Here is a 26,671-nt window from a genome sequence, read left to right as displayed (position 1 = left end):
TCTTAAATGTTCACTTTCTCTGTATATAGTGTTGGGAAGTCCAGATCATTGGACTTGTGATACTTTTCACACAAGAGTAGCTTGACTGTAGTTTAACTACTTAAAGCAAGGCTAAGCCACAAGCTATTTATGATTTAAAGTAACTGACATCCAGATAACCCGCATATAGTCCCCCATCAGTGCTGATTGTTTGTTCCATCAAGAGCAACTGGTCCTGAGGAAACTGAGGTCTTACAGTGATAGCTGACGGCGGAGCAGCTGACTCAGCTACCCTGAGCCTCTGGAGAGGAAGAAACCCAGCTGTGGGCGCAAGCTCAGTTGGGACTCATCGCTGGAGAGCAGTTTTTTGATGTGATCTGATCTGAAGACATGGGGATAAACCAGATGAATCCTCTATTACAAGTCAGCCAATCTGTGTCGCAATTAGCGAGGGAGCGGAAGGAAGTGAAATGTGTCAATATAATGAGAACGAATACCAGAGGCGGTAGGGGGAAAAAATAAGAGGATGAGAATAATAACACAGGTTGCAAGGAAGGAAAGTGAGTTTGTGGGAATAGGGATGGGGGAATAAGTGATCTTAAAGTCATGAAATCAAAGCTGACAATTATTGTTTTCATGGAATATTCCAGTATTTATTTACTTTATTTGATTTATCCATGCACATCATTATTTTATTTCAGTTCATATGCCCTTGTAATCTTTAGTCAGTGTTTACTTATGTGTTTGAAGTGGCGCAACTGTGGGAAAACCTGTCACTCCAACGCAATCTCATGACAATTCATAACTATTTTATGCATTGGCAAATTGGTGGATAATTCGTAGGAATTTGTACGATCTCAGCCTGTGTTCAAATGATCTGCTAACGCCCCTTTGACTGGTATGTTTAGGGTTGGACCATTTTTCCATGAGTTCAGGTTGTTCACTCACATGAGATCGCAGCAATCAGGGCCGTATTAAGACAGTGTGGTGTATACCTCAAAGATCCCCCCCCCCCCCCCCCCCAAATCAGACATAATCAAGGTGATTTCTCAAATGTAATTTACTAACTTGTAAATACATACATGTAGGCATATGAGCAGTGAGAACTATATTCAAATGTCTCAATTCAAAATGTACATCAATTCATTGACAGCGTCAATTCACGTTTGCCCAAAAAACCTTCATTAATGTCCTCTTCCTCACCCAAGACTTCCTCGCTCCTGTCTCCCCCAAGAAGAATATCCTCATTCGCCTGGCGGTCATCGCCGACGCCTAAGTAGGCTAACATTAGCAGCAGTAATGGTGCGTGTCCACTACAGCGGCAAAACTCTGCTCAGTGCCACTGGCAACCCTGTAACGTCTCCGCTTTGGTTGCGAGTGTGTTTAATCAAAGTTTTTTTTCAACACACGGACAGTATAATCATCAGCGATGCACGCGATTACATTTAGAAATAGACAAGATTTGTTTCCAAATGCACCAAGCAAAGATCCTTTCAATTTTATAAACTTTTACGTATAAACCCAGCCAATATAATCACAATGAACACATCCAAAATAAAATCTTTAACACATATATAACAACTGCAAAACCACTCAATTGACATCTGTCCATTTTGGATTTAGATTCATTTTCTGTAGCCGTTAAAAAAAATTACACATTTGCGCGTAGGCTACTTGTTGTGGACCAACTCAACTCTGACAGATTGGGGAGGAAGGGGGGGAGTGATAGTGGTCATATAATCTTTATTTATTTATAATTTATTATTATTATTGTTAAATTAGTGTTCATAAACGAGTTATGTATGGTCTTTCAAGAATTTCAAGTTAATAATATAACAATTTACGAAAAATATTTTTAAAGCTTGTGTCATGTGGTGCCCCCCTAGTGGTTGTGAATGGTTGGTGCCCCTGGGCACTGGCCCAAGTGCCCTTATGGATAATCCGGCTCTGGCAGCAATTGCGAACTAAAATGATCCAACGATCCAATCAATTCCCTGTTGGATAAAACCAAGTCCCGCCCTACATTTTTCTTGTTCGAGAAGCTGTTTCACTAAGATATGTGTCATAATAAGGAAGAAAAGGCTATCGCAACTTCCGATTTATGCCAACTTTAAATTAATATCTTACCTAGAAATAAAATGTTGTCATTATTTATCCTTATGTGGATACAAACCTGTTTGACTTTCTTTCTTCTGCAGAACATAAAGGAAGACATTAGTTTTGACAGCTGTTTTTGCCAAAATAATGAAAGTCGATGGCAAACAAAACAACATTGTATGGACAAAAAAATGCAATAGATTTTCTTTTATGTTCCACAGAAGAAAGTCTTACAATTTGGGAACAACAACAGGGTGAATAAATGACTACAGAATTGTCGGTTTGTGTAGACTATCCCTTTAAATTAAAATGATCTCATCATTTACCCACCTGCATGTCATTTCTTGCACATACTGTATGCTGTTTTTTTTTTGTTTTTTTTTTAATGGTCTGAAGGAGGCCAGTTATGTGAAAGTTGTGTAAGAAACATTATTGCAGTGACATTACTCCAACTTTTGCATTTTTCTTCTGCATTTAAAGAACAATATAGAAGTCTGAGGAAAAATAAAGAGAATGGTAGAGATGCTCAAACCAAGGACTAGAAAAATGGATGATCAGCTTCTCAAGAAGATGCAGTTAAGCTCCTGATTCAAAATGATCTTTGTGTATGTGTGTTTATGTGTACATAAGTGCACATGTGTGTATTTCAAGGAAGATAGGAGGGGGTGGAGACAAAAGAAACAGATGGATAGAGAGATCAAGTTGCATCATCCTTTGAAAGAGGATGACCTTTAAATACCCCACTGAGTGGTCAATTGGTATGTAAGGCACTCTCTCTCTCTCTCTCTCTCTCTCTGTGTGTGTGTGTGTGTGTGTGTGTGTGTGTGTGTGTGTGTGTGTGTGTGTGTGTGTGTGTGTGTGTGTGTGTGTGTGCACGCACGCAAGTGCATCTACCCTTGGTCATTTGGTGGTGGGATTATCATCTGATGTCAGTGAAAGAAAGGGGTGAGAAAAGACCAAAAAAGAAGAATAAAGCCCTCTGTGTTGGTTGTTTTGTATGTGTATATATTTCTGAAAATAGGTATTGCCTCTTTGGTCAAAATGTCCCTTTATAACTCTTTGCCCAGTCTTCGAGGGATAGTTCACCCAAAAATGTCATCATCACATGACTCACCGTCAAGTTGTTCCAAACCTGTATGAGTTTCTTTCTTCTGTTGAACACAAAAGATATTTTGAAGGATGTTGATAATCAAACAGTTTGAGGTAGACATTGACTTCCATAGTAGGAAAAAAAAATACTATGGAAGTCAATGGCTACTGTCAACTGTCTGGTTACCAACATTCTTTAAAATATCTTCTTGTGTGTTCAACAGAAGAAAGAAACTCATACAGGTTTTGGAACGACATGAGGTTGAGTAAATGATGACAAATTTTTCATTTTTGGGTGAACTATCCCTTTAAGTATGCCAATCATATTTAAAAAAAGAGAGCTGAACTATAAACAAAACATGATACCCAGAGAAAACAGTGAGGCGAGCAGCAAGTTTAAGAGGGAACATCCTCTTGTCAAACACAGAAAATACTGGACCTGTGTCTGTCTCACTTCTCCATGAATTGAAAGAATTATTGGTTCTGTTATTAAATGTCTAGCCACCTTAAAGTCGCTGTGCAGCTTGTAAGACAGACTTTTTTATTTTATGTTTACAAAATATGTGACAGAGAGCAGATGCGGAGGTAAAAACAGCAATAAGACACAGCGATGCTATCAGAAAAGGATATGGCTCTGGAGAGCAAAATTCATGAAAATAAATAATCTTGCCTCTCCCCTCCATAACCTGCTATCTCCCCACATCTGCACTGTGTCCATGCCCCAGCCGAGGGGCAGCTCTTGAGTGTGATGACAGCTCTAAATGTACAGCTGGTGCCTTTCATCCCTGTCAACCAATCAGATTTCATTTTACTCAGCTGCCCTCAGTTCAACCTTTTGTTCCCCCTGGTCATGCTGTTGCCAGAAAGCCACAGCTCTAACAAGGTTGTTTTTTTATACATATACATAAACCTTTAGTTGCATTATCAATGCATTTTCTATCATATCAGTGGTATTTATTTACAGAGCATTAAGTTTAGGTCCTCATTTTTAGCATGGGGACTTTTCACTCTCAGTCTGCGATTTAGTGGTGAGGTTTTCCAGTGACTCTTCCTGCAGGTTACATAGATAGGTGGAGACTTTCTCATATTGAGATAGAAATTGAATCATTTCACTAAACCTGTTCGTTCAAAACACTGATTCATTCAACAATAAAACTAGTGACTGTCTATTTGAGTGAGTCATTGAATAATTTACTTATCTGATTCATTCAAAACACTGATTTGTTCAGCTATGAAGCAAGTGAGTGGCTGCATCCGAAATTGCATTCTTCCCTTGTTGGCAAAAAAAACTGAATGTGAAAAGGATTCACGATATTCAACAGTAAGTGAAAAGTACCTGCATGACTTGCTACTTTCAGTGAGATTCTGAAATGCGCATCAAGGGAAATGAGTTGTGAATGTCAGTGAAGCGATGCAACTGACGCTGGTAGGTCACATGACAATGACAACTACATAAATGCTAATGTAGTATGTCCGGAATTTCATTCATACTACACCCATTAATATTACTATATATTGCATACTTTTTAAACAGTCGCAAAGTAATTACTTATTCAAATTAAGTAGCCTACCTACTCAGAGAGTATGTGATGTTGGATGCATAAATCCATTTAATAATTCACTCATCTGATTTATTCAAAAACATTGATTCATTCAGAAATGAAACAAGTGACTGTCTTAATGAGTGAGTCATTAAATAATTAACTCAGCTGATTCATTCAAAAACAAAAATACATTCACGAAAGAAACAAGCGACTGTTTGGGTGAGTCAATGAATCATCCTCACAACCGACTCGTTCAAAAGATTAAAAGAAAATGCCAATATTGGGTCTAAACTGTAAGTTTATCATTATTAACTTCTTGTGTTGTTATAGCACACCCTCATCCCTCACATTTTCATAAGTAAAGGCAAGACTGAGAGCAAGTCATGTGTCTCTTGCAGGTGCCCTCAGATGACTGGTGTGGTGGCGGTCCGTCAGACAGTGGTGGGGAGATCCCCTGCAGACGTATGCGCAGTGGCAGCTACATCAAGGCCATGGGGGACGACGACAGCGCTGACTCAGACAGCAGCCCCAAAGCCTCACCCAAATCAGCCCTCATCGCCCAGAGAGAAGCCTTCCGCCGGTCCGTCAGCATGGACCAGCGCTCCTCCACCACATCCAAGTCAGTAGTCACTTGATTTTCAGTTTGTTGCTGCTTTGAGATTTGTATTTGCTGTGTTAAAAAGTAGCACATTTTGGACTACCATGTAGTAGATGTGCCAGCTGAGACTTTAATGGAGTATTCTTCTCCACAGGTACTCGTGTAAACAGTGCACAGATGTGTACCCAAACAGCCGCACTACGCCTAAAGGCCACCCTCGCTCCCGCAGCTACACACGCTCTCTGACCAGCGCTCAGGTATAACACACTCACACAATGCACAGTGTTTACACATTTAGTAAGTTATCCAAGCCATCTTAATTGTCCTTAAATAACCAGTTTGGGTGGTTGCTTGGGCAAAAATAGGTGATTGCTAGGGTGTTCTGCTTCTTGGTTGGTCATAACTAGCTAGTGACGGTTGTTCTGGTGATTGCTAGGCTTAACTAAGGGGTACCTATGGAGTTCTGGGTAGTACACTCTAAAAAATGCTGGGTTGTTTCAACCCATGTTTGGGTCAAATATGGACAAACCCATTTTGCAGCATTTTTAGAGTGTAGCTAAGGCATAGCTAGTTAGTTCCTAGGGGGTTTTAGGAGACCGCTAAGGTATAAGGTGGTGGCTTGGGTGCTCTGTTGGTTGCTAGGACATGACTCGGTGCTTGTTAGGGTGTTCTGGGTAAATACTGATTGGCCCAAGTCAAAAGAGACTTATGACTTACAGCTCTGAGAATAATATTCTGATCACAAGATATAACCCTAAATCAGAGCATAATAATAATGTGCAGAATTAGTTGATACATGAACAATATACGTGTTCAGTTGCATGAACAGTCTGAGTTATACGCAGAAACATATGAATCTCAACCTTAATTGAAACATGGTCTATAGGCCCGTTAACACCAAGGATGATAACTATAAAGATAACGACAAAGATATGGTTCTAAAAATCGTTCTCAATATTAAAGAATAGCACCACAGCTATAACGATAACAGCACAGAGAAACGCTATGGTTGGAATCACTTTCAGAATGATTTTATCCAGCTGATGAATGATGAAAACATTGACAGCCAATCAGAATCCATTCTGCTGTAAAGAGCTTGAGCATTTAAGCAGCACCCGCCTAGAATAAACAGAACGATATCAGTGGACGCTAATATAGTTATCTTTATGGTTATCATTCTTGGTGTGAACGGGCCTTATGTGTGTGTTAGCTGAGCGACAGTCTGAACCTGTTTGGAGAGATGGAATCACAGGCTGTGGAGGCACTGGATCTACCCGGATGCTTCCGTACCCGCAGTCACAGCTACGTACGGGCCATCCAAGCTGGTTGCTCCCAGGACGATGACTGCCTGTCCGTCTTCTCCATGTCGGGCCCACAGGGGAGCATGAAGGGCGAAGCAGGTGAGTCATCAGCATTTGTTTATGTATGTGTGTGTATACCTAGTCTCCATGCTGTCACAGGGATTAGATTAGAGACTTAATGAGTTTTTGGATCAGTCTCATAGGAATTGCTGGAGAAACACGCTCCAGCCAAGGGATTTAGATCAAAACTACTTTCCTTCTATCTCTCCGCTCTCAGTATATCAAGACTGTAAACAAATGTTACATGGTAAACACAGTAAAATGCTCAAACTCCCTTGAGATCGTCTGTCTCCTTGACTATCCCTTGGGTTGTAGTCAAGATTATGGTGGCAGTGTTATTCTCGTCAATGAAATACTGAAATTAATTAATGTGACAAAAGCCAAAAGCCAAAATCTGTGTAAAAATTAACGCTGCATGGTCGTAATTTCAATGATATTTTATTCTCTCTGTTATTTGGATGACTTTCCATCTTTTTTCATTGTCCCTTATTCTCTCGTTTAGAGTAGACTCTCACAGGAGATTTATTAAAGCCCTTGTGAAGTGTCAAAAGCATCCATCTGCAGTTTCCCAAGGCAACACTCATGATACACACCGGAGTGTGAGTGTTTTTAAGGGAGAGGGATGAGGAAAGGACAAGAGAGATGGAAGGATGGCTTAGGCATGCTTTTTTAAAACTCCTTTTAATCTCTGAGTGTGTCCCACTGAATTTCATGTATCTGCTGTCAAGAGCTAGTGTGTGTGTGTGTGTGTGTGTGTGTGTGTATGAGCAAGCTGATTGTTACTTAAACCATGAGGATGTGTCTAAAGCTTTTGAATGACTCTCGATTGGGAATTTTTAAGCTGTAATGTATTTCTGTACATTTCTCTTTATGATCTACAGTATATACAACAAAACTATATTTGCTTCTGTATGCAATCTCACAATTCTCTATTCTGTAAATTGTAATGCTTTTACAATTTACAGTTCTCAGTCTTCAGAAGCCATAATGATAGCTCTGGGTGAGGAAAAATTGTCACTGTATATTTATCTGCCAATTAGAGTTTTTATAATCAAAAGTTTCAAAATATCTATACAATGGTAAAAAAATAAAACTACACAAATAGAAATTCATGATGTAAATATATAATAATTAGCAAATATTTGTACGTTTTTAGATGAATTAAACGAATTTTGTATGTTTTAGTCCATATTGTACATTTCAGCATATATCGAAATGTGTAGAAATGCTTTTATAAACTTCATGCAAACATTTCTAAGGATACTAAGGAGATCAGGCTTTTAGATGCAGAAGCTTTTTTATTTTGCGTTGTGGTCAAACGAAACTCAGAGGATGAAATTTTGAACATTGTGTTTCTATAAAGATGCTACAAGTTTGTCTAGGTTGTATTTTTTCATTGTGCCGGAAACATGTTTGTGTGTCCATGTTTGGTCTCAGCTAGAAAAATGGGCCTAGTACTTGAGGACTTTCGCAGGTATTGTACTTTTGTAAGTCTTGGCGGAGAGTTAACTCAAAGAAAGTGTGTTTTATTCTTTCTGTGGGGATTGTTTTGAGTGAACAGCCCTTCATTTTTCCAATGATTAATATATATAAATACAGGTCTCAACAAATCCTTTCTTTCTTTGTCGGTCTAGTGTTCCCGTACAGGAAAGGACCCCCTCCTCTTCCCCCTCGCATGTCCAAGCCAATGATCTCCGTGACCGCTCAAAGCAGCACTGAGTCTACTCAGGACGCTTACTTCCAGAGTACAGGACAGCCCGTTCTGGTCCGGCCCAGACAGCACAGCAACTCAGTGGACCTGACGGGGAGCAGCGGGGGCCGTACCTCAAGAGGTGGGCATTACCTCGGAGGGAGCACGACGCGGGTCCGACAGAGCAGCAACTCTGCAGAGAGTCTGAACGGCAGGGCCCTTCAGAGCATCGGCTACCCCGGTGGACCTGGTCCAATGAAACCCAAACACAGCAGCTCGGCCGACAACCTACTGGAGGGGCCCAGGGGATCCAGGGACCGGGCTGGAGGCAGCCTGGGAAAATCGGCCTCTCTGCCCCAGAACAGTATGTCCCTAGCTAAAGCTCTGACTGGAGGAGAGGAGTTCAAACAGGAAGGACGAGGCAGGAAGTGGAGACCCTCTATCGCAGTGCAGGTATAAGAGGAGACTATCCCATGAGGGATACAGGCTGATCTCTCTCTCATGTGCAACATTTTTGTTAAATGTCTCTCTGTGTGTTTTCCAGGTGGACAGCTCAGAGACATTGTCTGACTCAGACCCTGAAGGCAAAGCGCTGAGAGAAGTGCACTCCATAGGGGTTCAGGTGGAGGATGACAAGAGGTAGATCAAGCTTCATTTTTCTCGATGTATAAAGATCCCGTAACATTTTCCATAACAAATGGAATTCAATAGCACAGTTATCTTTCTTGTGTTTATGTATTTGCAATTAAAGGAGTATTGAAGGGTTCCTCACTTATTTTAAACAGCCAAAATGTCTTTTGGTGGCAGGTGGTATTAGTGGGAAGGACATTTCTCATTCTAGACAGCATTTAATTATTTTTAAACGCTCTTGAGTTCAATATGAGTCACACTGTTAATCTTTCCCGAAAGAGCAAGACAGTCCATTTTTAACTATGTATATTAAATGTGTTACATTTAATGATAAATAGATAATGATAAATAGGGTTGGAAGCTGATTACTTTTTCAGGAATGTCAGGAATTGGTCCATTTATAAATAAAATCAGATCCAAAGCATGCACATCTAAAGCAAAGCAATGTGTTGCTCAAATTGGGTGCTCAACAAGGAAATTAATTAAAAAGGAAAATAAGTCGGCACTGCATGGCTCCAAAAATGTGAAAAATTTAATGGTAGACTCACACACAGGTGGTAACGTTTCGAGGACGTAGGCTCTTCATCAGACGTAACGACTTTTTTTCCATTTCTTTTCCATTTATAAACAATAAATAAGTAAATAAAATACCAGCACTCAAATGGTGTTCTTTTTCAGTGAATCAAACAGACACATGACTAATCATAGCAGTTACTGTCTGGTTGTTCATATGACAACATGTAGTTAAAGATTATGGGATTGGTCAGTAACATTTTATAATATTAATAAATGCTATATAGTAACACATATAGTATTGTTTAATATATACTTCAGGCCAATTATTTGATTGTATTTATGACTCATTCACAAAGAAAAGTCATTAAAAAATCAGATTTTTCAAGAAATTTTTACTTTACATATTATTATTAAAGATCTCATCATTTGGCAATGGAATTTTACATTCCCCCCCATTTTACATTTACATTCTCGGTTTTGCGAGTGAACGCAAAGTTTCTTGGGGGAACGCACAACATTTGCGAGCGGACGCAAAATCATTGAATTTTATTTATATATATATATAGAAATTTTGTCAAGATGTTTGGAAACCAAAGCATTTGCATGTTGTTGGGACTCTGCAGTTTAAGATAACATTGATATATTTCAGTGTTTGATTTTAAGAACATCTTTGTGTTGGGTCCCTACTTGATGTCCAGTGTGAAATCTAAGTAGTTGAGAACCAGTGCACTAGCTTATAGATTAGTTCAAATCTAACAGACATGTACTAAAAGCTACAGACATAGACTAAAAGCTTTTATGGGCTCTTTAAATATCTCTCTTATATTTCCCTTCATTCTCCAAATTTGTGAAAAAGTTGTCTGGGTGGTTGGTTTATTTCTGAGGTGGGGATTGTGAATGTGTCACAGTGTTAGATGAGCAAGAGGTGCAGGTGCAAGGTTCACACACACGCACGCAAGCAAACGCACACACAGTGGGTGTACGTGCTAGGAACACGGAGTGAGGTGAGAGGGTATAATTAGGCAGCCATTACGCAACACTGCAAAACCTGTGAAATGATGTCATTGTCACTCATCCACGAATTAGCTTTGTGCCTTTTGATCATTAATTACCATTGTCAGCCTCTTTCTTGATTTAGCAGAAACTAAATATTGGTTTGAAGTCATTGGGGTCATATTTCATGTAGGCTATTTTTGGCATTTATTAAAGGCGTGGTTTAGGTTTAATTAGTTCAAGCTCAATCAACAGTATATTTGGCATAATGTTGATTTGCACAAAACATAATTTCCAAGTGCCATTAATTTTCCTCAAAAAAAAAAAAGTTATAGTTATGGGTGTTACAGTCTCTTTTGCATTTGCAGCACTTACAATGGAAGTGATCGGGGAAATCTGTAAACATTAAAATACTTTCAATAGTATAGCCACAAGATGTAAACAATATGTGTTAATATGATTTTAGTGTGCTAAATTGCTTACTAACCTTTTCTCTGCAAAGTTGCATCCAATTTTACAGCTTTGTTGCTATGACAATGCAATGCCACAAACCCTAAAATTATGATTTTTAAAGCTCAAATAATACACAAATTTAACAGAATTGTAAATGCTTTTGTAAATGTATGAGCTTCGCATTTCTGCTTTTAAATCCTTCATACATTGGCCCCATATACTTCCATTGTAAGTGCCTCACTGTAACTTCATTTTTTGGTTTGAAGTTCGAAAAAACAAGGGACAAGTTGAAATGACTTTTGTGGTAATGGATGTTACGCCGTAAATGCGATATCAGTAACTACATATAGTTCTATCGGTCTACCACTACATTTGAGTTTAATTGTCCTTTTGTTTGCTCCAGACGAGCCCGTTTCAAACGCTCCAACAGTGTGACAGCGAGTGTCCAGGCTGATCTTGAGACAGAGGGTTTTGGTGGGCTGACCGTCCCCACTCAAGACAAGGGCCTGCAGTTTGGCTGCTCATTCCAGCGGCATTCGTCTGAACCGGAATCAGCCGGTCAGTTTGCAGAGTACCGCACAGTGCACACACAGGGCCAGTGGGCCTACCGTGAGGACTACCACAGCGGTTACACCACCGAGCCCGGCCCTCCAGAACTGAGGGCCCTGCCCCGCTCTCACTCCCCTCTGCCTCTGGCCCCCGAGCGCGGAGTGGGAGGTTGGAGCGAGGGCCCGCGGAGCCTCCCAGATTCGGGCCGAGCCTCACCCTGCTTACGGGATGGAGAGTTCTTCCTCCGGCTCCTGCAGACAGAGGTAGAGAGGATGGAGGGATGGTGCCAGAACATGGAGAGAGAGGCAGAGACGAATGAACTGCCGGAAGACGGTGAGTGAGGAATAACAAAAGAGATGGTTGGAGCAGACATTGACTAAAAGCCCCAAAACACTCATCTTGAATATGTTGTGTTTTTCACACAGTTATTTCTGTTTAAATGCTGTTTTTTTTCCACCCGCTCTGATTGGCTTGTTTTGTGGTTCAGTGTTGGAACTCATCAGAGGAGCTGTCGGCAGTGCTCAGATGCTCATGTCACAAAGAGTCCAGCAGTTCTTTAGGATGTGCCAACAGAGTGTGGTGAGTGCTTTGTAACTCTTTCTGTTGTGGATAAAAGGGAGGACGTCCTTACTTACCTTTTATCTTTATCTCATGTTTTTATTTTAAAATAGCCACCACAGTAATACAGGTGGTAAAACAAAAAAAAGATTGGCATTATTTTACAGTATAAAGGCATATAATGTTTAACTATTTACAGTTAAGGAATCTTACAGTTAACAAGTTTTTACTGTAGCCTTTTACAGTTGTTTTGTAAAAATTACATTTTAGTAATGATTTTAGTAATCTGTTTGAACTGAACTGTTTAAATGAACTGATTCACCAAAATGAGGAAGTGATTTAAGAAAATGAATCAGACCTCTCAACACTAATGGCTGTACACTCAATGGAAGTTCTTTGTAATGTCTCTTTCAGTGTGATTTCTAAATAAAGCACTGCAGTGATGACGTATTTTACTAGGCCAACCCAGAAGTTAGCATCAGCCTTGTTCCCTCTACAAAAACCCAATAGGATTTTTCCATTCGGCCTTTGGATTATTGCTGAAAATAAGATCTGTGACCAAACAAAAGTTCAACAATGAACACAGGTTTTTATGAATTTTGAAGTCTAAATATAATCAGCTGAAGTAAATATGTAGGCTATAACTAAACCACAGTTGCATGATTTTAATAGTTACATTTACATCCACCTATTTTTATGCACATTTTCAGATGTTGCATAAAATAAAATAAAAAACATTGGATGAAAACGGCAAGATGACCATCATTTTTTTATCCAATAAGAACACATGTGCATAAACTACACTGAGAACACGTTTACCGAATAAATCCCTCGAAGCGCAACAAAAAACTATGATTGGATATGATTGGATAACTGGACTAACCAGTGGACTAATTTCATTGCACAGCATCTCAAATGTTGATTTGACCCTTCTGAAATCTGTCAGTCTGTCATCAGAATGATTTGGTTTAATTCCCTCCCAGAATTGTCTCACACGATTGAGTTCCCAAAAACCAGGCATCTGAAGGCAAGATAACATGACAGCGTTTATTGCGTTTCGTCTGCACGCTCTGAGACGCAAGTCATTTGGGAAAAAGAGCCGCAGTGACTTCCATTTTTATTACAGATATTTAGCGCCAATGTCCCAGGAAGTGACTATCTTGTTCATTTAACGCTGCTTTAATTTTTATGCGATATTCCATTTTAGTTAAATTCGCAACTTTGGATTGAAACATGGCTACTGTCACCATCAATAAGCCTTTGTTCGCGTTAGAATAGTTTGCAAGAGCTCGATTATAAACACATCTAGGCTGTGAAAGCGGACTTTTGAATAGATGAGTTTTCCTGGGGTGCGTTTCCCGAAAGCATCGTTAGCCAACTATGGTCGCAAGTTCCGTCATTATCAGCATAGAGTCGGTGTTTCCCGAAACCATCGTTCCAACGAACATTCGCAAGCAGCATCGCTTAGTTGTGTGGTTGGAACGACAGCTCTCGAGCTGTGGTTAGAAGCATAGTTTCTTGTTTGCATGACATGTGGACTCAATAAACCCTTATCTTGAGCAAACATTCAGAACAATCTATATCTTTTATTTAGAATACATACAAATGTCAATTAAGTCTTTAGTTTGTCAAGAGATTTAAAGTGTCGTTTTTGAAGAGTGCACATGTGCGTACGTGCTGTATTAAGAAAGAACGAGCCTGATTGAATCTGGAAATAATGTAAAGTAACTGAGAAAAATTTGAAATAGTCCTCAGATGCCATGTCCAAAATTTATAGTAAAACATCTTACATTAATTCGATCTCAAACAGATTCATTAAAATAAGTTATTACTCCACCACATGTGTGACATTATTAACCAACACGGTTGAACAACCAATTCACGAGTTCACATCTACATATAATTAGTACAATAAGTTTATGTGTATTTGGCGTGCTGTCCGGGGAGAGGGCTCCGAGCTCGGAGTTAGGCCCGAACCCAGAGTACTCCCCCCAGTTGGTAAGATGGAACTGGAAGTGAGGAGATGGGGTGGAGGAGGGATGCTGACAAACTTTCAATGAACAGAGATAGGTCTGCTGTGAATTTATACTCTGTCATTGAGTTGATTACTGATTAATCTCCAGCTGTGCATAATTTGGTTAATTATCTGAACCTGCTCCTCCCGAACTTTGTTAATAAAACATCATTTTGCGGCAATATGGTTTCGGGAAACAGTCGTTACTAGCTAGTTGATTTCTTCAACGATGCATCGTACTATGGTAGTTAAGCAGCGAGTTACGTCGTTGTACTGGAAACACACCCCTGTTCGGTGTGATGGCATTTAATGTCCGTGACAAACTCTGTAGTCCCATTTAGCCACTTCTCAGCGACAGCCATTTTCAAAACAAGTAAAATCACACGGGGATAGAAGTTATGCATTTTATGCCGTAGAGTAAAATGTGAAAATATCTTGAGGCATTTAACAAAATATCAGGATGATGGAACTGTAAGTGCAAAAATACTAGATCATTCCTGTGTTTTGGCCTACGAAAATATGTCATCCCTGCGGCACTCTATAATATCCCCCACTCTTCTCATAGGATCCTTCATCATACCCTCAGCCCACCACTCAGGATCTGGCAGGTTACTGGGACCTCCTCCAGCTAGCCATCGAGGACGTGAGAGTGAAGTTTCAGGACCTCCAGCGGCTGAAGGACTCGGGCTGGCGGTTGCCTCCTGAGAAGAAGGTGAGAGTGGAGATCCGCTCTGCTCCAGTCACTGCACAGCTCCACTCCAGTGCCAAAACAGCAGCGGGCAGGAGAACTGCTCGTGTGCTGGGTCCCAGCAACTCTCTGCCATCACACAAACACCTCAGCAAGAAATGGAACTAAACTAGAGGGGGGAAAAAAGACATGCATGTTCTGGAATAACAGCTGATTTACTGCCTAAAGACCTGCTCATTTGCTTTGAGATATTAAAGCCTAACAAATATGTAACTAATATCTCTGTTTTCTTTCTTTTTACTGTCTGCTGCTTCCACAATTTCATGCTCATCCTAAAAAAACTAATCCAAAACCATTCTTATGTTGCAACTCCATGGTGCCGTCTCTTCTCCGTATATGTCCTGGTCTCCATCCTCTCTGCTTGTACGTGTGCGTTTTCGGTGTCCTTCCCTGCGTTCCCGTCCATCCCTGCATTGGTCATCCATGCTGTCACGCCACTCCCCCGCTCTTCCTCTCAGGAGGACAAGAAGGTTCCACCTCCATTACCAAAGAAGCCCATCGGTGGCGTAACGGGCAGCCTGAGGGCCGACAGCACAGCCGAAGCAGGGGGCATGCTGGTGGTCTCGCGTGGACGTAGCGTCCCAGAACGGGAGAAATCACTGGACCTGGGCGAACGGCAGAAGCTGGAGACGCGGCGCAGGCTGCTCCAGACCAAACGCTCCGCTTCATTCCGCCAGAATTCTGCCACGGAGAGCGCTGACAGCATCGAGATCTACATCACAGAGGCTCAGACGAGACTCTGAATCAGTCAGACACCCCGTAAACAACCACCACGGCTCTTCTCTGGCCCTCTGCACAGACGTCCATGTTACAAATCGGCCAGAGAGCGAGTGCAATTACTCACTTTAGCGTGATAGATAACTACAGATGGCCTACCAGTATGCTGCTGGTGTTTGGATGTGAGCTTACACGTTTTTTTTGTTGTTGAGCAAGTGTTATTATTCTCACAAAAAAGGGCTCAACCAGCACAACCAAGTGTTACATGATTGAGACTTTTGTAAGTCCACAAAATATATACAAATTTAAGGACTGTTTTAATGAACCACGGCAACACATACGGGTGCAATATCACATATTAAAAGGATCGTATCTTGTAATTTTAAATAATAGACATTGTTTTGATATAATCTTGGCGGTGTATGTGTTTGTTAATTGATTCCACAGTGCGGCGGACGTAGCCCCTTTCACTGTGACACTAGCGCACTCTTGTGGCCAGAGTAGAGCAATGCACCCTGATGTAAATTTGGGCCTGAAACTGAATGTCTTAGCAGCGCAGTAGTAAAACTCAACAACGTTTGCAGTAAAGATAAATGCCTTTTTTTAAAAGCCAGTTATCAAACTGTCACAGGGATTTGTCTCCTGTATAGTGCAATATCACTTTGCAATTGCATTCAGGCTTCTGAGGGGGAAAAAACACACACACACAACAAAACCATTCAGGCTCTGAGGCAACAGCCACACTTCCTGAAACAGGATGGTCTACATCATAAGACTCTTCAAAAACAGCAGCGGTTGTCCGAGGGGTGCAGAAGACAATCCTTAATTTCACACTTGACCTGCACACTGAAAAATTATCATTCAGAGGGAAAGGGAAGCATCTTGTTCATTTCACCCCTCTGCCTTTTTTTGTAACAGATGAAAAACGTGAAATCAATGTAGCTTCTACATTTTGCCTGAGTGCTTTAATTTTAATCTTTTTGTTCTCTTTTTTTTTTTTTATTTTTTTTTTTTTTGGGGGGGAGAAATTAATTAGTTCCAGTTCCATTGTCTAGTGGTCTGGCCCACAACTTCTTTCATGTAGTTATTATTATTTTTGGAATTATCTTCTTGTCATTTCCCTCTTTAATTTTGTCTGAGGCTCAAACTAAATAAATATTACACTTTAGATTATTTTAGAAATAAAAGCCTGTGTCCACTTTAAAAAAAAAATGCTGTGTTAGTTTAAGTGAAGTTTTGTGTTTATGAAAGAAAGGAAACATTAGTGAAAATATAATGTGATAGGAAGAATGGATTGTGTGCATTCAACTTTTAATTTGGATGAAAGCAACCTGGAAACCAGATTACACAATCACTCTTGCAAACTCATTGTCATACTTGTTTTGTTTTGGGGGTTTTTTGAGAAAAGGAAAAAATGTTGATTGCATGAACATTCGTTTGTTTTTGGTATGTTTAACCATGGAATAAGATGGAAAATATTTTATTGGGAGATGTATATTTTATAAAGTAAATTTTTAGATTAGCAGATGAACATATGTTGTCCAAAGTGATGTTCAAATATGTAAAAAAAAAAAAAGCTCTGTGGACTTTATAGAAGACTTTAGACAGAATCGGGTTGCTTTCCTCTTATTCCTTTTGTCAATCTTGAAATGGACTGGTTAAAGACTTTTGACAAAAGAACAGACGGTTGACAGCCACTTGCCATGTTGTCCACGGGCGAAAAATATAATCTGTTTTCTGTCTTGACTATCTACACGTGCCTAACAGCACAGTGTGGCTTTTTTAAAATCTAACTATTCAGTATTATATTCAATGCAAAATATATAACTCACACAATATGTATTGCTATAATAATTTGATTTGTTACACCTCATCCAGCTAATAACCACCTCACACTGGATGTTTATGTAACCTGCATGCTTTTATTAATCCATGAAAAAAAAAAAAAGAACTCTTCTATCAAAACTGTAGATCTGTATCCTCTGTCTGGAAAAAGACAGGAGTATTTATCTATTTATTTACAATAACTACATACACGTTTCTGTATCTTAATCTCATCTCATTTATTAGTCGGACAGTTATGTCAGACATTTGCAGTATGTTTTTTTTTTTTTTTTGTTTACTGTTGCCAATCATCTCCTTTTTATTTATTATTTATTTATTTAACATATATTTTTTTATAACTTCAAAATGGTTGTATTTACAGTCAACTTACACGTTTTATTTTTTCCGAAACAGCGAGTCTATGCGACAGAAAAGCACAACAGATTTCCTCTTCCACTGTGAAGGACTTCCTGCCTTCTCAAAACACTGAAAGACTATGTTTGACACGCCGTTGGGGTTTCCAGTGCGAGAAATAGGATGATCTCTTATCAGGGCCATTTGTTTTTGATATACCAACGAAACTTAATTTCAAGCAAGACTGACTGACCACACTTTCCCCCCTCCCCGCCAAGTCGCTTGCCTTTTTAGGCTCAAATGGACTGCTCAGAAAGACTATTTTGATGGCCTTTCTATTCTAACCAACATTTTCCAATGTAACTGGATTGATGGAACCTAATCAAATACAATATTAATAACTGTGTCTCTTGCTGCATCATGTAAAGCTTCCCATGTCAACACATGACCCGATCGGTATGTCGATTGTCGTTTCTTGAGACACCTGGTGTCTCTTAATAGGTCAGAATGGATGGCTGAAACTCTCTGCCATTGCTACTTTAAACTGAAAAACGAGTCTCAAAAGTGTTGGCGAAGCCTCTGTATGTGCCGTAACCAGATTTAGCTAGACTAAGTGATGAATATTTCTTCGTAGCACAGAGGAGCTTGTAGCAGTGTGACGTAGACGTTACGTTGGATTCTATACCACATTACTGATCACTGGAAATTACATGGGTCATAGACTTACAAACAATTACTGTGTAATTACAAATACCTTCTCAGTTCTGTTGTATTATGTACAGTAAATATATCTGTTGCAATTGAAGTTGTTGTTATTAATATTCAATGGATTGTTATGATGATTACTGGTATTATTGATAATTTCATATATAATGAAGAAAAATGTTATTGCAGTTATGACTATGAGAAAATCTATTCTGTATTCTCCAGGGTGTTCACGTGTAAAGAGCCACCCGATTTAGATTTTATTATTTTGTTCGTAATCGCTGCTAATGTAGAAAATAGACGAGACGGGATCAATTGAAAAGTAACAGCTAATATTAGGCCCATCTCCTCTAGCATTTGTGTGCAAGATATCACATGACGGCAATCTTCAAATGAACATACAGATCTGAAGACTAACTTCACCTCTCATAATGGAAAAAAAGAAAGAATATTTGGGCAGTTTATGATGTAGCAAAACAATTCTGTTCTGTTTCAGATGTTCATTGAATTACTCATAACAGAACATTGTGGAAAATTTGATTATTAACAATATCACTATTTACGGTTGTTGTATTATTATTATTATTTTGCTTGTTTTCTTTTTTTCTTCTTTTTTATACAGTGCCAAGATAACATAAGTTGATTTTGTATCTATGCTTTTTACATCATTTTACCAAACTGCAATAGCTTACTGCCACTTCACCTTTTTCAATATATTATTTCCAGATTTGAAATAAATCTAAATCTTTTACTGGTTTGTTGAAACGAAAGGGTGGAGGGGGGTGCCTTATGATGAATAATGGCACAGCTGAAAAATTCATGGATCATGTTTAGTCTTTGTTTTCTCGCCACTGATGTACAGCTCAATGTCTAGCATTAAATCAGAGAGATGGCACACTGTGATGTGGTAAACCTAAACAGAATGTAATATTGTAAACGGTTGTAAACATTTTCTAAAAATTATTATAAAGCTATTTTAGCAAGGTAAAATGACTGCTGTCCAGTTAGTGTTCTGTTATTTTCCTGATATGTTTGCCTTCACTTAAGACGAGTTCATATTTCACACAAACATCAGTACTTAGATGTTAAACCTTTTGTTTAAAAATCTGTTTAAAACGTATACTCACGTTAGAATACACGTTCGCCAGGAATGATATTAGCGTGACACCATGAACAACTCGCGCTGCAGTTAGCATTCGTCTGCTTTGCTTGCCTTCACGTGCTATCGGAACTATCGTAAATACTGAGTTTCCTAGTCGGAAAATTGGATATAATTCTCTCTCAAGTCGTATTTACTACAGGGAAACTTGAAAATATTTTTTGCCGTTGCCGTGCCATAAGCGTTAAACATGGCGGTGGGTAGGCTATTGCTTCTGTGACAATAGTTTTCTTTATTAGTTCCCCCCAGTTTTAATTCCAGTGGTACTGGTGGATTTACGCGGGAAATTCGAGCATGTTTTTGCGTCATTACATCACATCTGGACACATAAAGAAGGTGTCTCGGCTAGTAGGCTATATTGTGTGAGGATGTTGGAGGTGGAGATTTATAGCCTTTTCTCACAGCACTTGATATAATTAAACTTATCAATTTGATGGCAGATCCAGAAAGGTTCAAACAACAATCACCAGTGACTATAGAGATTCACCCATTGTAAAATGCAAAAGACTTCGTTCGGACTTCGGAGTGGCTTTACAGAAAAAAAAGAGACTGCAACTGGGCCCAATGCGAAAACAAGGATAATATTGGAAGGTCATTAAATGTAGGCACACAATGCTGATGTTGTTAACATTAACAATTCGAGAACACATAATAATCTGCACGGTTTGATGTGATATGATAAGTGATCGTTAGGTTTAATCAGCCTTACATTTCCCTTAGTTGGTCAGAACAAAAGTGGATATTACTTACTTGTTCAGATGACATTTTCAGTGAAAATTCTTATGAGGGTCATACTTCCAAATAGTAGAATCTGTGATTCCTAATTCCAGAATCCACACCAGCACCTGACAGCCGCACATTCTCCTCAAAACATCGGATTCATCCGCGCTGTGCCGAGGCACAACCCACGTAAAGCTGATAATTCCTCGAATAACTGCAATTACAGATTTCGAACAGAGATGGCGACAAAGAGGAAAAACTACAGACTGGAGATTTAAATATCTATCAAAACATTTTGGCTTTAATAAGATTTCCTTAAGTATGGCTCAATCTTAAGTATATCAAGCGACGAGAATACTTTTTGTGTGCAAAAAACAACAAAAACAACGATTTTATTCCACTATTCATTTCCTTCTCTCTGGGCCTCGAGTCAGTTCACGTAGTGTTTTTGCGCAGCGTGTCTGTGTTACACGTCACCACGTAGGCTCACTATTGGCCGACGCTGGTCATGTGTGTGATGCGTGTGACGAACAACACAGACGCGCTGTGCAAAAACACTATGTGAACTAACTCGAGGCCCAGATAGAAGGAAATGAATAGTGGAATAAAGTCGTTATTTTTGTTTGTTTTTGCGCACAAAAAGTATTCTCATCGCTTGATATACTTAAGATTGAGCCACTGTAGTCACTTGGACTATATTAACGATCTCTTTAATACATTTTCTGGGCCAGCAAGTTTCGGTCACCTAGAAGTCTATGGAGGAGTGAGCCAGCGCTCAGATTTCATCAAAAATATCTTAATTTGTGTTCCGAAGATGAACGAAGGTCTTACGGGGTTGGAACAACATGAGGGTGAGTAATTACTGACAGAATTTTCATTTTTGGGTGAACTAACCCTTTAATTGGACGTCAGGAAACGTTCATCTTATAAAGTGATCCAGTCTCTTCAGAAGTCTTAAGTCATTTCACCATAAATTATTTTTACAATATCCCTTCATAACATTTGAAGTGAATTTTGGTTGCATGGACTTCAGATGGATGTAAAATTGAGAATTAAAAATATCTTGAGTTTGGAAGGAAGGAGGACATGAGGGTGAGTGAATGTATAAAAAGTATAAGAAATTTATTTTTTGGGTCAACTATCCCTTGTATTTCTCCAAGATTAGCGGGGGCGGCAAACTACAACACCACACTTTGTATTAAGAAAAAGAATGCTGACATATAGTACAAAGGGGGAAATAAAAACTTTAATTGACCATACAAGATGAAAATACAAACCAAAAAAAAAAAAAAAAAAAGCAGTAATTTCCAGTCCCCTTCCTAGATATAACCATATCAGAATGTGCTGAGGTGAAAAGACAGAATAATGGGCCATTGCCTTTTGGTCCTTGTTATAGCTGTGTGCCTTTCCAAACATGGTTTTTTTCTCAAGGAGGTGCAGACTGATGTACAAAAACCATTATGCAGGGGACTTACGGGTAAAATTTGTAGATACAAGACACAGATCTATTAAAAAAACCCAACATAAATACAAACGATCAGGCCAAAATTTTGTCGTCTGAGACCACTGCATTATTCCTGGGTCTCCATGCTTTCATCTTCCCCCTCTCCACCTTCTTCCAATGCTTCATCCTCCTCTTCCTTGCGCTCTGGGGGTTTTTCATAGGCTTTTTCAGATGGGGTGATGATCACTCCATCCCATGTAGACATCTCGGTGGTGAGATCTGCAGATGAGCACCGCAGACAATTGGCTTAATGACACAGAAATATTGGAACTACATCAATTTAATCTGGAATAAACCTCAAACACTCACAACTAGCATCTCCTTCAAGGCCCAAGATCTTACGGTATCCTCCATGAGAGAGAACCCTCACCAGCGTTTGGGCTGTGAAACACACCATGTCCTGCAGAAACAAATGAATCAGATTATCTGATTTTAACATTAGAATGGTGCATTACCAGTTGACTCAAATCTGTATTACCTGCTGCTCCAGTGTCATGACAGTGTGAACACGGAAGTTCCCGCTTTCACACGGATCAGTGATCCCTACAGAACCTGGCAGGAAAAGACCTGCAGCGAGCATCTGAAGACAGCGCCTGCAATACACATGCTCATTTCACCCCAAGATCCAAAAAAAGATTGATGCCCATAACCACAAGCAATTGGTTAACAACAAACAGGAAGTTCTGACTCACCTGTAAGCAACATTGAGTGGCAATGGCTGCCTAGAGGGGTTGTTCATGACAGCAGAGTGACCCTGTAAAGAGAGCAACATTACATCAGTTGATTTGATATATGTAGAGCAGAAAACCAAGTTAGACTATGATAATGGTGCCCACCAGCAGATCCAGAATCCAGGGCGTGAGAGGTTCAAATCCAGGGAACCGGGCTCGAACGTCTTTCAACAAGCGGATCAAAACTTTCACACTGAATCAACATAGAAACCAAAGTAAGCCACAACAGACAATTAATTCATTAAAAAAGTACTATGGAAGTCAATGGCTACCATCAACTGTCTACCAACATTTTTTTAAATATCTTGTGTTCAACAAAAAAAAAAAAACTTGTTCCAGATTTGGAACAACATGAGTGTGAGTAAATGGTGAACTATGCCCTGAAAGCCATAGATACAACTATCCTTACGTTGACTGAGAAGCATTCTCCTCAAACCAGCGAGCGTGACGAATGGCTGCCAGGGCACTTTGCAGAACCTTGATGTCCACTGCAAAAGGAATAGGAAGGAACTGCTGTTAAAATTCTGCCTGCTATATGGCCGATTCATCAATCGATTCATGTCAGATGTTGGAGGGATAGTTTACCCCAAAATTAAAAGGTTATTTAAAGGGATGGTTGGGAGTAATTTCAACCTAGGGTCCTTTGCACAATGACCTCGAGCCAAACACTATTAGCCAATTATTAGTTAACACTAAGGCCCAATCCCAATTCTATTTTATACCCCTTACGTAGGGGTGAAAATATTCCCCTAAGAAATGGGACACCACTACTACACCGTTACACGTCATTATACGTCGTTGCAAGCGCCTACGTCACAGGAGATGCGCCAATGTTTATCACAAACTTCCAAGATGCCGTCGTCAGCTGCAGTCTTGCGTGAGTTACAGCTATTTTTTTGCATTTTTCTTCTGAAGTTCGCAGAAAACAACGGAGATGACGATATCTTCGACGCCTAATGCTGCGTTCACACCAAACGCGAATAGAGCGTCTGGCGCGAGTGATTTCAATGTTAAGACGCGTTTACGCGCGTCTGGAGGTCTTGCGGCGCGAATGAGGCGTTTAGCGCGGCGGACGCGAATTCGCGCGTCCACTTCGCTTCAAACTTTTGCTTTTTACACGCGTCATATTGTTAATGAACTTTAGCGATTTTTTTGCAACCGTTTATTTGAATAACATGACCGTAAATATGAACACAAGATTGAATGTGACAAAGAAAATGATTATTGGCAGTCATGTTGCCTCTGTAGCCGGTGTATGCAGGTACATTTCTCATACCCCTTCGTTTGAAGTGTGGTCCCGAAAAATCTTCGTTTCAAGGGCTCCAACCAAAAGAGAATCGAGACAACCCTACCCCTTCACGGGAACGCGCAAAACGGAGGGGTAGGGCCAAGGGGTGAATTGGGATTGAGCCTAAATTGTCAACACTTTCCCTTTAACCACCCTCAAGTTGTCCCAAACCTGTATGAATTTATTTATTCTGCTGAACACAGAAGATGATATTTTAAAGAATGTGAATAACCAAACAGTTGGCGGTAGCCATTGACTTCCATAGCATGGGAAAAAAATACTATGGAAGTTAATAACTGCTTGATTACCGACATTCTTCAAAATATCTTCTATGTTCTGCAGAAAAAAGAAAACAACTTGAGGGTGAGATGACAATTTTTTATTTTTGGGTGAACTATCCCTTTAAAATTCTGCACAATGTAGTCTAAATAAACAAATAATAAAACACAACCAATCGTTTAATGCCAATGAAGTTAGGCATTACTACAACAGGTAACAGTTAACGTTGTTAATTTATTTTCGCATTAGATAATAGGCAAAGGTAATCGAATCGAGAAAATAGGCTAGAACCAGTGTTTTAAATGAAATATTAAATATATTTAATATTTGAATTAAATATACAATATTGAGAAATAAAATAAAAAGCAGCATGGTGAAACATTGTAGATGCCCCAGAAAGCTAATTTGTAAGAAAAACTTGTCAAACTAACAGCTGTAGTGTTTGAGAGCGTGACTTACAGTGGAGCTCTGGGTCTAGTTTGCGCAGGTTGGGTGGAACCGTGGTGATGAGGATTTTTACCGTGGCATCGGCAGAGCTGATCTCAAAACCTGTCTCATTGGTCAGCATGGACAGTACTGAAGAGAAGAGGAACACATTTCATTAAAAATGCAGGCTAAGTAATTTGATTTCCCCCCCATTTCTCCCCCACTCTAATCGGCTTGCCAGATTAAAACCAATACTCACCCTCAGAAGGGTCCTGTGTACGCAGGGTCTCAACTACTTTGTTTCCCAAAGCAGCGACAGCTTCCACTATACAAGTGAACAGAAAATAAATTACAGGATTATCAATAAACCAAGCACTCTTGGGATAGAAGTGACCCACATATACAACTAAACAGAACAAAACTCAGGAAATTATACTCACAGGTGGGTAAGATCTTCAGGATAACCACAAGGTCAGCTACGTTGTGTCCTGTCGTCATGGTGCCCTTTTTATACGATCCCACTTGTCTTACTTCCTCAATTTGCTGCAGAGGGGATTGTAAGACGTTAAATATTTCTTATATGGGGGAGGGGGGAAATGAAGACTGAAATGCCTTTGCCTTCTTACCACTTCAAAGTTTCCAGGTGCCACGATTAGGTTGTCAATGACATTGTTAATCTTAGTGACCAAGGACAAAATGGAAGCCTGCAACAGAATGAAAAAAAACATACGCCGAAATTATTTCAACTAACTCTTCTAATACATATTTAAGAGTTAATAAATATGGAGGATGATGAGGCTTAATTTACTGATCTATGGTTTAACCCACATAGGGAGGACTCATTTGAGTGCTTTGGCCATTTATCCAAATGGAAAATCGTTGTACCTGTTCAGAAGGGTTAGGAGAAAGGTCTTGGTTCCTCTTCAGCAGACACTCACTGAAAGCGGTCTCATCAGGAGCCGGCTTCACTCGAGGGAAGGCCATCTCACACTGTAACAAGCAGTTCATGAGCTCGAGGCGTAAAGGATTAGTTTCACAAAGCAAAGAATCAATGTAGAAATGCACTTACAACATAGAAGTCAAATGGTATGTGAGGAACAAAGGGCCGATACCTGAGAAAACAGAAGACATGGAATGTTAGACGACCAATATAAAATTAGTCAGAAAATAAACGCGCATATATATATATATATATATATATATATATATATATATATATATATAAATAAAAAAAAACTCACCCTTGGACCAAACCTCCGCGGGAGCCGAATCGGCCACCTCGGCCCCTGCCACGATCTCCTCTGAGAAACACAAAAACAGTAACGTTAGACTAAATGAATAAAGGGAAAAATACAAATGCTATTCCTTTTAACAAAATATAAATACAATTTAAATCATCCAGCAAAATCTCAAATCGTAGTCAAAGAAGCTAATCTTTTTCTTCTTTTTTAACTATTGGGAAACCAAAAAACAATCACAGGTAAAAAGGAGCATCATTGTTCATGTGAATGCTCGGTTCTTCATTCATTCGTTCATGAATGAGTTAACGAACAATTTCCTTGATAGAATACATAGCGTTTTACAAACAACAAAATAATGGGAGTTAAATCCAAATGCATCATTAATCAGTTTTAACGCAAGCGCACAAATAGTAAATATGTCCCATTTATTTCGTCCATAAAATGCACACCACGGCTAGCAGAGCAACATGCTAACACACACCGGGCTAGCATAGCATCAAACTAATAATAAGAAATGCGGCGATTTGATAAACCTCGGCTTAATCAAGCAGTTTACATATATAGAAATAATTAAAGATTAAAACAGTTAGAACCTCATTGCGTAAGACGTTTTGTCAGCTTAACAGGAACACGCTGATGAGAAATGCTCTGCCTCCTTCTACAGCTCACCGCCGATCTGCGTTTGCCTGAACGGAAGTTTCTTTTCAGAATAAAAGTCCGGGATAACAGTCTATCATAAAAGTCCTAGACAATATCCTAGTAAAAGTCACAGTCGTCATTGACAAACTGAAAAAAATATGCATTGAAGAAGAACCATTTAAGATTTGGCTTAAAGATTTTAAAGTCACATATCAAGTACATTTGCAATTGATTAGTTTAACTCCTATGTACGGACAGTCAAGAT

At 39.5% G+C, this 26,671-nt stretch overlaps 2 protein-coding genes across 5 annotated transcripts in view; one reads left to right on the top strand and one right to left on the bottom strand.

Annotated features, from left to right (window-relative positions):
- Positions 1-19,342, top strand: part of dlgap3 (discs, large homolog-associated protein 3) — a 185,464-nt gene extending 166,122 nt beyond the window's left edge. For 2 of the 4 annotated variants that reach the window (XM_084422613.1, XM_084422614.1), the window contains 8 exons: positions 5,108-5,328; positions 5,462-5,564; positions 6,518-6,707; positions 8,303-8,811; positions 8,903-8,997; positions 11,354-11,832; positions 11,987-12,078; positions 14,637-15,093. In XM_084422613.1, the coding sequence (XP_084278739.1) occupies positions 5,108-5,328; positions 5,462-5,564; positions 6,518-6,707; positions 8,303-8,811; positions 8,903-8,997; positions 11,354-11,832; positions 11,987-12,078; positions 14,637-14,927 (1,980 nt within the window). In that variant the 3' untranslated portion in view covers positions 14,928-15,093. Of the gene's footprint in view, positions 1-5,107; positions 5,329-5,461; positions 5,565-6,517; positions 6,708-8,302; positions 8,812-8,902; positions 8,998-11,353; positions 11,833-11,986; positions 12,079-14,636; positions 15,094-15,277 lie in introns of those variants that run through there. The other 2 variants (XM_084422615.1, XM_084422612.1) reach the window with 2 other exon arrangements.
- A 2,180-nt stretch (positions 19,343-21,522) lies between these two features.
- On the bottom strand, positions 21,523-26,535 carry ilf2 (interleukin enhancer binding factor 2). Its single transcript, XM_084422611.1, has 14 exons — positions 26,361-26,535; positions 25,768-25,827; positions 25,596-25,638; positions 25,412-25,516; positions 25,153-25,230; positions 24,967-25,069; positions 24,786-24,851; positions 24,560-24,676; positions 22,943-23,021; positions 22,639-22,726; positions 22,495-22,556; positions 22,281-22,395; positions 22,112-22,202; positions 21,523-22,021 (listed from the first exon to the last, which is right to left on the bottom strand). The coding sequence occupies exons 1-14, from the start codon at positions 26,363-26,365 to the stop codon at positions 21,870-21,872; spliced, it is 1,164 nt and encodes a 387-aa protein (XP_084278737.1). The 5' UTR covers positions 26,366-26,535; the 3' UTR covers positions 21,523-21,869.
- Positions 26,536-26,671: the final 136 nt, after the last annotated feature.

Source organism: Rutilus rutilus (assembly GCF_951802725.1).
Source record: "Rutilus rutilus genome assembly, chromosome: 11".
Lineage (NCBI taxonomy): Eukaryota > Metazoa > Chordata > Actinopteri > Cypriniformes > Leuciscidae > Rutilus > Rutilus rutilus.
The sequence above is the reverse complement of the archived record's forward strand: the minus strand, read 5'-3'. Positions and strand labels throughout refer to the sequence as shown.

Excerpts from the sequence above, each read along its gene's own strand:
- ilf2 (XM_084422611.1), bottom strand. Across the intron at positions 25,231-25,411 it reads CTCCTAACCCTTCTGAACAG|GCTTCCATTTTGTCCTTGGT; the intron begins GTACAACGATTT and ends ATTCTGTTGCAG. Across the intron at positions 22,022-22,111 it reads CCTTGAAGGAGATGCTAGTT|ATCTCACCACCGAGATGTCT; the intron begins GTGAGTGTTTGA and ends GCTCATCTGCAG.